The sequence below is a fragment of the Urocitellus parryii genome, chromosome 4 (genome assembly GCF_045843805.1).
Source record: "Urocitellus parryii isolate mUroPar1 chromosome 4, mUroPar1.hap1, whole genome shotgun sequence".
In the NCBI taxonomy this organism is placed as follows: Eukaryota; Metazoa; Chordata; class Mammalia; order Rodentia; family Sciuridae; genus Urocitellus; species Urocitellus parryii.
The window spans coordinates 140,028,891-140,041,759 of NC_135534.1; the positions used below are offsets into that span (position 1 = coordinate 140,028,891).

Consider the following 12,869-nt stretch of genomic DNA (forward strand, 5'->3'; position numbering starts at 1 on the left):
TATGCTACCTTAGGCATTGAAATGAAGTCCTAACAGCAAGTATGCAGCTGAAATTCTCTGGTGAAATAACTTTGGTTTGATTTAATGAAGCACTAAATTATTTAATGAATAAAATTTAACTAAGTCATTTAAAACGCTAGTTCTCATTTCTGATTACTATCAGTTCAGGGTGCTTTCAATCATTTATGTACCATATGCTTTAATTTTTCCCCTGTTAGAATATCAAAATGATTTTAATTTATGTGAGTTTTTGAAAAAAAAAAGTTTAATATTGCTTACTTTTTAAAGTTGAAAATCTCTTCTTCATTTTTTCTTCTTCCTCCTTCCCCCCACCCCATCTATCTTTTCTCTCTGGTACCCAGCACTATTTTCCCGTTGTTTTTTCATCTCTGGAATCCAGCTTGAGGGAAGTATGATTTGTAAATCATGCAATCTCTCAGTCCCCTTCCATGGATGTCTTTTGGACTTTGGAACCTGCAGAACAAAACCTGGTCAGTATTGTTTAAAAAAGATTCACATTAAAGGTAAGTCTTTGTTTTTTTTTTTTTTTCATTTTAAATTTTTTTTATATTTTTGTTAGAACATTATAATTATACATAGTAGTTGGGTTCATTTTGACAAAATCATACATGCAAGGAATTTGATTTCTTTCCCCATTCCCTGTGGTCTCCTTTTCCTCACTTCCCTTCCCCTATTCTCCTTCCTCTGTTCCTTTTGCTCCATGGTTTTTAATTGGTACTTTCTACATATACATATAGATGAAATTCCCTCTGGTATATTTATAAATACATATAACACAGGCTGGGGTTGTAGCTCAGCAGCAGAGCACTTGGCCTAGCACGTGCCCTGGGTTCGATCCTCAGCACCACATAAAAATAAATAAATAAAGATATTGTGTCCATCAACAACTAAAAAATAAATATTTTTTAAATAAATAAATAAAGCAGGATTTATTTATGGATTCACTCCATATTTCTTTCCCGTTCCCATCCCTCCTCCCTCCCTCTTGTTCTCCTTCTTCTATGCCACTGATCTTCTCTATGTCTGTATGCTATCTGATCCCTGCCTCCGCTGCCTTCTTTATCTTATTTTATTCTAGTTTCTACCATATGAGAGAAAATAGTCGACTCTCGATTTTCTGAGTCAGGCTTATTTCACTTAGCATGATGTTCTCCATTTTCATCTGGCAAATGCCATTATTTCATTCTTGGTGGCTGAGTAAGCTCCTTTGTGTATCTATACCACATTTTCTTGAACAATTCATCTATTTACTGGCATATGGACTGATTCCATAATTTGATTGCTGTGAATTGTGCTGTTATAAGCATTGAAGTGGTTGTACAATTATAGTGTGCTGATTTTAGTTCTTTTGAATAAATAGCAAAAAGTGGGATAGCTGGGTCTTATGGTAGTCCCATTCTTAGCTTTTTGAAGAATCTCCACACTGCTTTCCAGAATGGCTGTACCAATTTGTAGCTCTACCAACAATGTATGAGTGTACCTTTTTCTCCACATCCTCACCAGCATTTATTATTATCTGTGTTCTTAATTATTATTATTGTGTTATTGCCATTCTGACTGAAGTGAGATGAAATATTAGTGTAGTTTTGATTTGTATTTCCCTAATTGCTAAAGATTTTGAACAGTTATTCACGTTTGTTGGGCATTTGTGTTTCTTCCTTTTGAGAAATTTCTATTTAGTCCTTCCCATTTTTTGAATGGAGTTTTAGTTTGCTGTTGTTGTTTGTTTTTGGATTTTACTTTTTTGGGCATTGAGTTTCTTAAGTTCTTCTATATTCTGGATATTAATTCCTTGGCAAAGAATTTCTCCCATTCTGTTGGCTTTCTTCACATTTTTTTTTTTTTGCTGTGCAAAAGCTTTTTAAAAGCTTTCAGCATCCCACTTATTGATTCTCAATTTTATTTCTTGCATTGTAGGTGTCTTGTTGAGAAAGTTGGTGCTTGCACCTATATGATAAACTGTTTACCCTGTGTTTTCTTCTGGCAGATGCAAGGTTTCTGGTCTAATTCCTAGGTCTTTGATCCATCTTGATCTGACTTTTATGCAGAGTGAGAGACAGGGATCTAATTCTTCTACTTATGTATATCCAGTTTTCCCAGCCCAATATAGTAAAAAGGCTATCTTTTTCCAGCATGTATTTTTGGCAGTAAAGAAAAGTCTGGGCATTTGATATACACATATTAGAGTTATAAGGGAGAGCTGTGGATATAGTTCAGTTGGTAGAGTGCTTGCCTCGCATGCACAAGGTCCTGGGTTCAATCCCCAGCAACACACAAACACAAACACACACACACAAAAAAAAAAAGTTATAAGAGAAAACCCTTATAACAACAAACGTTCACCAGCAATACACTGACATCTGCTGGACATGGCTATCACTATTGCCATTTTAAAGATGAGAAAGCTGAGTCACAGATTAAATAACTTGTACAAAGTTACACAGCTAATGAGTGTTGTAGCCAAGATTTAAGTGCATGATGTATGAGTCTGGAGCACTGATAAATTTCTATATGGCCTCATTTAAACTATTCACGTTAAAAAAAATAATAGTTAATTTACAGAACCCTTGTAAACATGGGGCCCTGAGCCACTTCACAAACTACATGCCAGTGAATCTGACCTGGTCCACCTGGACTAAAAAGTTAAACCTAAAGAAAGGACTGGGGACATAGCTCAGTGGCAGAGCACTTGCCTAGAATATGTGAGGCCCTGAGTTCCCTCCCCAGCACCACAAAAATAAATAAATAATAAAATTAAGCATAAAAATTCACATGACTTAAAACTAGAAGAAAATGTGAGAGGACACATATATTGAGTTTGAAAAAGAGACGGTCTCCTTAACATCCCAATCCCAAAATTTATAAGGAAATGATAGATAAATTTAAATATATAAAAATGTTTAAATTTATTTTAAAAACTCCAATGTGTAAAACATAAGGAATAAAATGGGTAGAAATAGTTGTAACATAGATAACAGAAAAAAAATATATTAACATTTATCCAGAATGAAGAATTTCTAGAAAACCAATTTTAAAAAATACCAACTATCAGGAAAAAAAATTGTTAAAGAAAATATGAAGGCAATTCCTAGAGGAGAAAGTATAAATATGCCTAAAAGCAAAAATAATGCTCAAACTTGTTGGTAAAAATCAAGACAAGGCAAATTACAGAAATATATGTAATATTTTTAATCCATCAAATTGTTAAATACAAAAATGTATTATATTAAGGTTTCATAATAGTGTGGAGAGATGGGAAGTTTCAGACATTTCTAATGGCAATTTAGATTGGTTACACCTTTTTTTAGATAATTTGCAAATTTTTATTAAAATGTTAGATGATGGGCTGTGGTCCATGGCTCAGTGGTAGAGGGCTTGCCTAGCATGTGTGAGGCACTAGGTTTGATTCTCAGCATTGCATATGAATAAATAAAGGTCCACTGACAACTTTAAAAAATTTTAAAAAATAAAGTAAAATTTTAAATGAGCATAGCCCTCTTCAAAGCAATTATTTTTCTTGGTATCTGCTGCAGAGAAATATTTATATGCATCAAGGTTATCATTACAGCATTGTGTTTAACAGCAAAGCAGAGGAATTGGCCTGAAGGCTCACCTACAACAAGCTGTTGAACTATGTTGTGTTCAAGCAATTGAATGCTTAGAATGAACTAGATCTGTTTTTAACATGATACCGAAAACACTGCAGACAGCTGGGGGATTGGGGGGGGGGATCAGTTGTAAAACAGTAGTACATACAGAATACTACATATAAATACAAATCAACAAAGCGAAACTCTACATTTCTCCAATTTCTTAGTTGGAGAACATGACAGGGGAAGCCATTTACCTCATGGTGGCCAGGAAGCAAAAAAAAAAAAAAAATCAATGGGCTAAGGTCCCAATATCCCCTTCAGTGAACCCCCCCACCAATGACCTAACACTGTCCCACCTGGCCCCACCTCCAGAAATTGGAAAGGAAGAACAAACATTAGAGGAGGTCAAACTAGTTGAGAGAAAGGAAAAGAATCATGGGTCACATCTGGAGGGGATTTGCAATTAAAAGGGTTATCACACTCTGTTCACACTTGATAGCCTACCTCCCCTCTCTCAGCTCCACGTTAGTCAGAGCCCCATCATTATTGACAGGGCACAATACCAAGGTCCCTTGTGCTTTGCACTTTTGTTCATTCTTCATATTTTCCACAGAGAATGTTCATCACTTCTTTAACTAGAGGGGAAGAAAATTAGTGGGGTCATGAAAAGCCTCCTTTACTGAGAAACACACTTCTACATAATCCTGCTGTGGTTCCAGCCCTGTAAATATCCCATGAACTGGGTAAAACTGGGAGAAGGAGATTGGTTCTCAGGCATTGCTCTTCGATTCCTGAACATGGACAGAGTCATCTAATCTGACTGACATCCCAATAGGAAAGGACTCTATGCATAAGAAAGAGCCCAGAAGTTTACAGAGCAAAACATCAGTGATAACTGTGGTGGGTCAAAGACCTAGAGTGACTAAAATATCATGGGAAGAAGAGTTTCCTAACCTGGAAATTTTGCCATTCCAAACTGATATGAAACAAACAAATCTAAAATTTTAATTTTTGATAGTTTTATTAACAAGGTTTCTCAACTTTGGCATTATCAACATTTGGGGCAGTTAATTATTTGTTATGGAGGAGAGTTGCTAGTGTGGATTTTGAATGTCCCCCAAAGGGTCATGTATTAAAGGATTGATCCACAGCCCTTTCTACAGAGAATGTTCATCACTTCTTTAACCAGGGGGGAAGAAAATTAGTGGGGTCATGAATAAGCCTCCTGGAGATCCAACATGGCGGCGGGCACGGAGAGATCAAGTCTCTGACCTCTTCAGCTGCACGGGCATAGGGAGTTTTAAACCGTCTAAATGCTGTTTGCTCAGGATCACTAGGCAATTCTGAGCTGACGTGGATCTGGGGCGAACAATCTGTGCCTCTCAAAACACACATCGAGCCCGGATGGGCTGAATTCAAGCTCCCGTTTGCCTGCGTCTCCCAGACAAACCGCTGTGACTCAACTGGTCGGCCCCTTCTGAACCTGCGGAGGTTAATACCAACCGAGCCTTCATAGGCAGTGGCCACAGGATTGAGACAGGGCTTGGGAGAGCCAGTCAGGACCCACCCGTTGCATTGGTCACCCGGCAAAGGGAACAAACTGTCGCCATTTGCAAGAGATACCACTATGGCAGAGAACTGACATCACCAGACTGCGGCGGAGGAGATAACTTCATTGAAACTGGCGGCGACAGGTGTGTAACCCCCTAGCCTTCCCTCTCCACACAGCAGGGAAACCTCAAGGGCCCCTCCCAGCTCTCCTGTGAGTGTGATAGTCACACGGAGGGAATCAGGAGTGGCACGGGACCCGTGGCTCGGGACCCCCGGCTACTGCTCCCACCAGCACTGACAACTTGCACCAGCTACCGGGGGCGTGGCTACCGGAGGGCAAGCAAAATACGCTGAGTGTTCTCAGCCCCAAGCTCCACAAATTTAGGATCTGAGGGAATGGCAAACAGGGAGAGTGTGCCCAGTCGTTCAAGAAAATAGGGCTCCCGGGAGCAGCAGACCTGGCGTGTAGCCAGTATTGTGGTGAGCATCACCAGTGAGTGGGGCCTGGCTTGAGGAAAAGTGGGGAAGTAACTAGACACCAGTAAAGGCCTTAGGCTCTCAGGATTGGAAACCCGCCCAGTTGGGGAGGAGGAGCTGCTGCACAGTGATTGGTTCCTGCGTATTGAGAGGAGAAGCTTAGCCCGGTGGGCACAGCTCCATCTAATGGAAAAGTTAATCAAACTCTAAGACTGCATTTATTAATTCTTTTTATTTGGGTTTTTTTTCATTTTCATTTTTTTATTTTTTAAATTTTTTTATTTTTTAATTTTTTTAAATATTTTTTTATTATTTTTTTATTTTTTATTTTTATTAAATTTTGTTTTCTTTTTTATTTTCTATTTTTTTTCTTTTGTCTTTTCATTTCTTTTCAATTTCCTTATTCCCCCTTCCTTGAATTCTACCTGTTTACTCTCATTCTCTTTAGTGACTTCTTCCCTTCCCTTCTAATACCTTTCCGCCCAAGCATCAAATAAATTTATAGGAGTAAACAGTAGCTCACAGTCAAACAGAACAAGAAGTAACATGAGCAGCATGAAAAAGCAAGGAAGAAAAGGAGTACAAACAATGCAGGCAGCCTAAATATTCAGGAGGACCTAGAGGCATGAGAAAAATGGTCAAATAAAGAACTCAAGGGATACCTTAGACAGATGGAATGAAATCTTAAAGAGAATATGAGACAGCGAATTCAAGCAATGAAAGAACACATTGCAAATGAATTACATAAACAGATAAAAGAAGCAAATAAGCATCTTTATCAAGAGATAGAGATTATAAAAAAACAATAATTCTAGAAATGAAGGAAACTATAAACCAAATTAAAAACTCAAATGAGAGTATTACTAATAGAGTAGAGCAAGTAGAAGCCAGAACGTCAGATAATGAAGACAAAATATATCTTCTTGAAAAGAGTCTAGCCAACTCAGAGAGGCTGGTAAAAAATCACAAGAAAAACATCCAAGAGATATGGGATAACATAAAAAAAACAAACTTAAGAGTCTTCGGGATAGAGGAAGGTATAGAGGTTCAAAGCAAGGGAATGAGCAATGTGCTGAATGAAATAATTATAGAAAACTTTCCAGAAATAAAAAAGGAAACGGATGTACAAATTGTAGATGCATACAGGACACCGAGCATACAAAATCACAGTAGACCAACGCCAAGACACATTGTTATGAAGATATCCAATATACAGAACAAAGAGAAAATATTAAAAGCTACAAGAGAAAGGAGGCAGATTACATTCAGGGGTAAACCAATAAGGTTAACAATGGATTCTTCATTACAGAAGCTGAAAGCGAGAAGATCCTGGAACAACGTATTTCAAACATTGAAAGACAATGGATGCCAACCAAGAATTTTGTATCCAGCAAAATTAAGCTTCAGGTACAACAACAAAATAAAAATCTTTCATGATAAACAAAAGTTAAAAGAATTTGCAGCCAGAAAACCAGCATTGCTAGTCATCTTGAGCAAAACACTACACGAGGAAGAAATAAAAAACAATAACCAAAACCAACAGTGGGAAGTACCTCAGGAAAGCCAGAGGGCAGGGGGAAAGCTAATCATGCAGAAACAAACCAAATTAAAAAAAAGAGAGAGATAAATAATCAAACATGGCTGGAAGTACAAACCATATATCAATAGTAACTCTAAACGTTAATGGCTTAAACCCTCCAATAAAGCGACATAGACTGGTAACATGGATTAAAAAAAAAAATCTGACAATATGCTGCCTTCAGGAGACTCATCTGATTGGAAAAGACATACACAGGCTGAAGGTGAAAGGTTGCGAAAAAATATACCACACACACGGTCCTCGTAAGCAAGCAGGGGTGGCCACCCTCATATCGAATAAAATCGACTTCAAGACTAAGTTAAGGGCTGGGGATATAGCTCAGTTGGTAAAGTGCTTGCCTAGCATGCACAAGACCCTGGGTTCAAACCCCAGCACCACCAAAAAAAAAAAACAAAAAGACTAAGTTAATCAAAAGGGTTAAGGAAGGACATTATATACTGATAAAAGGAACCATTCACCAACAAGACATAACAATGATCAATATTTATGCACCAAATAAGGGTGCTGCAACGTTCATAAAACAAACTCTCCTCAAGTTCAAGAATCAAATAGACCACAACACAATAATTATGGGTGACTTCAACATACCTCTCTCACCATTGGACAGATCCTCCAAACAAAAGTTGAATAAAGAAACTATAGAACTCAATATCACAATCAATAACCTAGACTTAACTGACATATATAGAATATATCAACCATCATCAAGTGGATATACTTTTTTCTCAGTAGCACATGGATCCTTCTCAAAAATAGACCATATATTATGCCATAGGGCAACCCTCAGTAAATAAAATGGGTGGAGATAATACCATGCATTTTATCTGATCATAATGGAATGAAACTGGAAATCAATGATAAAAGAATGAAGGAAAAATCCTACATGGAATGGAAAATGAACAATATGTTACTGAATGATCAATGGGATACAGAAGACATAAAGGAGGAAATCAAATAATTCTTAGAGATAAATGGAAATAGAGACACAACATATCGGAATCTATGGGACACAATGAAAGCAGTTTTAAGAGGGAAATTCATCGCCTGGAGGTCATTCCTCAAAAAAAGAAAAAACCAACAAATAAATGAGCTCACACTTCATCTCAAAGCCCTAGAAAAGGAAGAGCAAAACAACAGCAAATGTAGCAGAAGGCAAGAAATAATTAAAATCAGAGCGGAAATCAACGAAATTGAAACAAAAGAAACTATTGAAAAAATTGACAAAACTAAAAGTTGGTTCTTCAAAAAAATAAATAAGATCAACAGACCCTTAGCCATGCTAATGAAGAGAAGAAGAGAGAGAACTCAAATTACTAACATATGGGTTGAAAAAGGTAATATCACAACAGATGCTACAGAAATACAGAAGACAATTAGAAATTATTTTGAAACCCTATATTCCAATAAAATAGAAGATAGTGAAGACATCGATAAATTTCTTAAATCATATGATTTGCCCAGACTGAGTCAGGAGGATACACACAATTTGAACAGACCAATATCAATGGATGAAATAGAAGAAGCCATCAAAAGACTACCAACCAAGAAAAGCCCAGGACCGGATGGGTATACAGCAGAGTTTTACAAAACCTTTAAAGAAGAATTAATACCAATACTTTTCAAGCTATTTTAGGAAATAGAAAAAGAAGGAGCTCTTCCAAATTCATTCTATGGGGCCAACATCACCCTGATTCCGAAACCAGACAAAGACACTTCAAAGAAAGAAAACTACAGACCAATATCTCCAATGAACCTAGATGCAAAAATCCTCAATAAAATTCTGGCGAATCGGATACAAAAATACATCAAAAAAACTGTGCACCATGATCAAGTAGGATTCATCCCTAGGATGCAAGGATGGTTCAATATACAGAAATCAATAAATGTTATTCACCACATCAATAGACTTAAAGATAAGAACCATATGATCATCTCGATAGATGCAGAAAAAGCATTCGACAAAGTACAGAATCCCTTTATGTTCAAAACATTAGAAAAACTAGGGATAACAGGAACTTACCTCAACATTGTAAAAGCTATCTATGCTAAGCCTCAGGCTAGCATCATTCTGAATGGAGAAAAATTGAAGGCATTCCCTCTAAAATCTGGAACAAGACAGGGATGCCCTCTCTCACCACTTCTATTCAATATAGTTCTCGAAACACTGGCCAGGGCAATTAGACAGACAAAAGAAATTAAAGGCATAAAAATAGGGGCTGTGGATGTGGCTCAAGCGGTAGCGCGCTCGCCTAGCATGCGTGCAGCCCGGGTTCGATCCTCAGCAGCACCACATACCAACAACAAAGATGTTGTGTCCGCCGAGAACTAAGAAAAAATGAATAAATGTTAAAATTCTCTCTCTCTCTCTGTCCCTCTCACTCTCTCTTTAAAAAAAAAAAGGCATAAAAATAGAAAAAGAAGAACTTAAATTATCACTATTTGCGGATGACATGATAATATATTTAACAGACCCAAAAGGGTCTAAAAAAACCTGCTAGAACTAATAAATGAATTCAGAAAAGTGGCAGGATATAAAATCAACACGCATAAATCAAAGGCATTCCTGTATATCAGCAACAAAACTTCTGAAATGGAAATGAGGAAAACCACTCCATTCACAATATCCTCAAAGAAAATAAGATACTTGGGAATCAATCTAACAAAAGAGGTGAAAGAGTTATACAATGAAAACTACAGAACCCTAAAGAGAGAAATAGAAGAAGAAGATCTTAGAAGATGGAAAAATATACCCTGTTCATGGATAGGCAGAACTAACATCATCAAAATGGCTATATTACCAAAAGTTCTCTATAGGTTTAATGCAATGCCAATCAAAATTCCAGTGGCATTTCTTGCAGAAATAGATAAAGCAATCATGAAATTCATATGGAAAAATAAAAGACCCAGAATAGCAAAAGCAACTCTAAGCAGGAAGTGTGAATCAGGTGGCATAGCGATACCAGATTTCAAACTATACTAGAGAGCTATAGTAACAAAAACAGCATGGTACTGGTACCAAAACAGGAGGGTGGACCAATGGTACAGAATAGAGGACACAGAGACTAATCCACAAAGTTACAACTATCTTATATTTGATAAAGGGGCTAAAAGCATGCAATGGAGGAAGGATAGCATATTCAACAAATGGTGCTGGGAAAACTGGAAATCCATATGCAACAAAATGAAACTGAATCCCCTTCTCTTGCCATGCACAAAAGTTAACTCAAAATGGATCAAGGAGCTTGATATCAAATCAGAGACTCTGCGTCTGATAGAAGAAAAAGTTGGCTCTGATCTACATATTATGGGGTCGGGCTCCAAATTCCTTAATAGGACACCCATAGCACAAGAGTTAATAACAAGAATCAACAAATGGGACTTACTCAAACTAAAAAGTTTTTTCTCAGCAAGAGAAACAATAAGAGAGGTAAATAGGGAGCCTACATCATGGGAACAAATTTTTACTCCTCACACTTCAGATAGAGCCCTAATATCCAGAGTATACAAAGAACTCAAAAAATTAGACAATAAGATAACAAATAACCCAATCAACAAATGGGCCAAGGACCTGAACAGACACTTCTCAGAGGAGGACATACAATCAATCAACAAGTACATACAAAAATGCTTACCATCTCTAGCAGTCAGAGAAATTCAAATCAAAACCACCCTAAGATACCATCTCACTCCAGTAAGATTGGCAGCCATTATGAAGTCAAACAACAACAAGTGCTGGCGAGGATGTGGGGAAAAGGGTACACTTGTACATTACTGGTGGGACTGCAAATTGGTGAGGCCAATTTGGAAAGCAGTATGGAGATTCCTGGGAAAGCTGGGAATAGAACCACCATTTGACCCAGCTATTGCCCTTCTCAGACTATTCCCTGAAGACCTTAAAAAAGCATACTATAGGGATACTGCTACATCGATGTTCATAGCAGCACAATTCACAATAGCTAGACTGTGGAACCAACCTAGATGCCCTTCAATAGATGAATGGATAAAAAAAATGTGGCATTTATACACAATGGAGTATTACGAAGCACTAAAAAAGACAAAATCATGGAATTTTCAGGGAAATGGATGGCACTAGAGCAGATTATGCTAAGTGAAGCTAGCCAATCCCTAAAAAACAAATGCCAAATGTCATCTTTGATATAAGGAGAGCAACTAAGAATAGGGAGGGAAGAGCATGAGAAGATCATCACTAAACAGGGACGAGAGAGGGGAGGGAAAGAGAGAGAGAAGGGAAATTGCATGGTGAAGGAAGGAGACCCTAGTTGTTATACAAAATTACATATAAGAGGAAGTGAGGGGAAAGGGGAAAAAAAACAAGAGAGAGAAATGAATTATAGTAGATGGGGTAGAGAGAGAAGATGGGAGGGGAGGGGAAGGGAGGGGGGATAGTAGAGGATAGGAAAGGCAGCAGGATACAACATACACTAGTATGGCAGCATGTAAAAAAGTGGATGTGTAACCGATGTGAATCTGCAATATGTATACAGGGTAATAATGGGAGTTCATAATCCGCTTGAATCAAATGTATGAAATATGATATATCAAGAGCTTTGTAAAGTTTTGAACAACTAATAATAAAAAATTTTTTTTTAAAATGAATAAGCCTCCTTTTCTGAAAAACACACATCTACCTATCTTTCTGTGGATCCAGCCCTGTAAATAACTCATGACCTGAGTAAAACTGGGAAATGATTATCAGCAAGCTTCCGAACAGCTAACACTTCAGAAATTTCTATACAGTCAATAGCAATTACACGGCTTTTATAATCTGAGTTGGAAAGCCGTTTTGTTTGACAATTTCAAGGCCTGGGTATTGCAATGTACCCAACTAAAATAGTTTAAGTGAAGGTATTGAAAGACCAGATGACAAAATGAACTGTTCCCAGTACTGTGGACACTAGATTTGTATATCTTGATAAACCTAGTATTTTTGTTTTGTTTTGCTTTATTTATGTATTTCTAATATGTTAGTTAGCTGAAGCATCTGAGACAAGCAAAATCGTACATCTCAAGATATTCCACTGTCTCTACTCTTCTCTCCTTTAGGTGGCATTCAATGGTATTCAATTAAAGGCTGCACGGAGAGCTCGGCCCAATGCTTCCAGAGAACGGTACTTGCTTATGAAATTCACTCTACTCACTGCTGCTCTCGTTCTATGTGTAATTTCTGAGGAAGTGGCCCTTACCCAACCTTGACTGATCAGACTCCAAGCCTGACTGGTTTTTCAAAGATGGCGTCTACCATCAGTTGAAGATCCTTTAAAAATGTCAATCTTTACAGGTCACCCAGCTTATGATCCGAAATGGATTTTGGCATTTGATGTGCCCAACTCCTCCCCCACCACCTCCCACTCATCTCAGAAACATCCCTTTCAACACCATCTCCCTCCTCTCTTCCTTCTGCTTAATTTCTCTTCCTGCCAAAGGTCATATCAAGGCTACAAAGAGATGAAAATGTTATTTTCCAAGTCCAACTATGCACATCATCTCTAGTTAGTTTATTTCCCTAAATATTCCTAGACTGTAAAATACATTTACAAATTAATTGTACTACAAAATGCCAAGTGAACTAAGAGTGTTCATTTGGTTTCCAAAAGAAACTGCATTGT

The 12,869-nt window shown here is 37.5% G+C and overlaps 1 protein-coding gene across 1 annotated transcript; it reads left to right on the top strand.

Moving 5' to 3' along the window:
- The first annotated feature begins 412 nt into the window (after positions 1-412).
- On the top strand, positions 413-12,431 carry C4H9orf57 (chromosome 4 C9orf57 homolog). Its single transcript, XM_077797030.1, has 2 exons — positions 413-524; positions 12,307-12,431. The coding sequence occupies exons 1-2, from the start codon at positions 413-415 to the stop codon at positions 12,429-12,431; spliced, it is 237 nt and encodes a 78-aa protein (XP_077653156.1).
- The last annotated feature ends 438 nt before the right edge of the window (positions 12,432-12,869 follow it).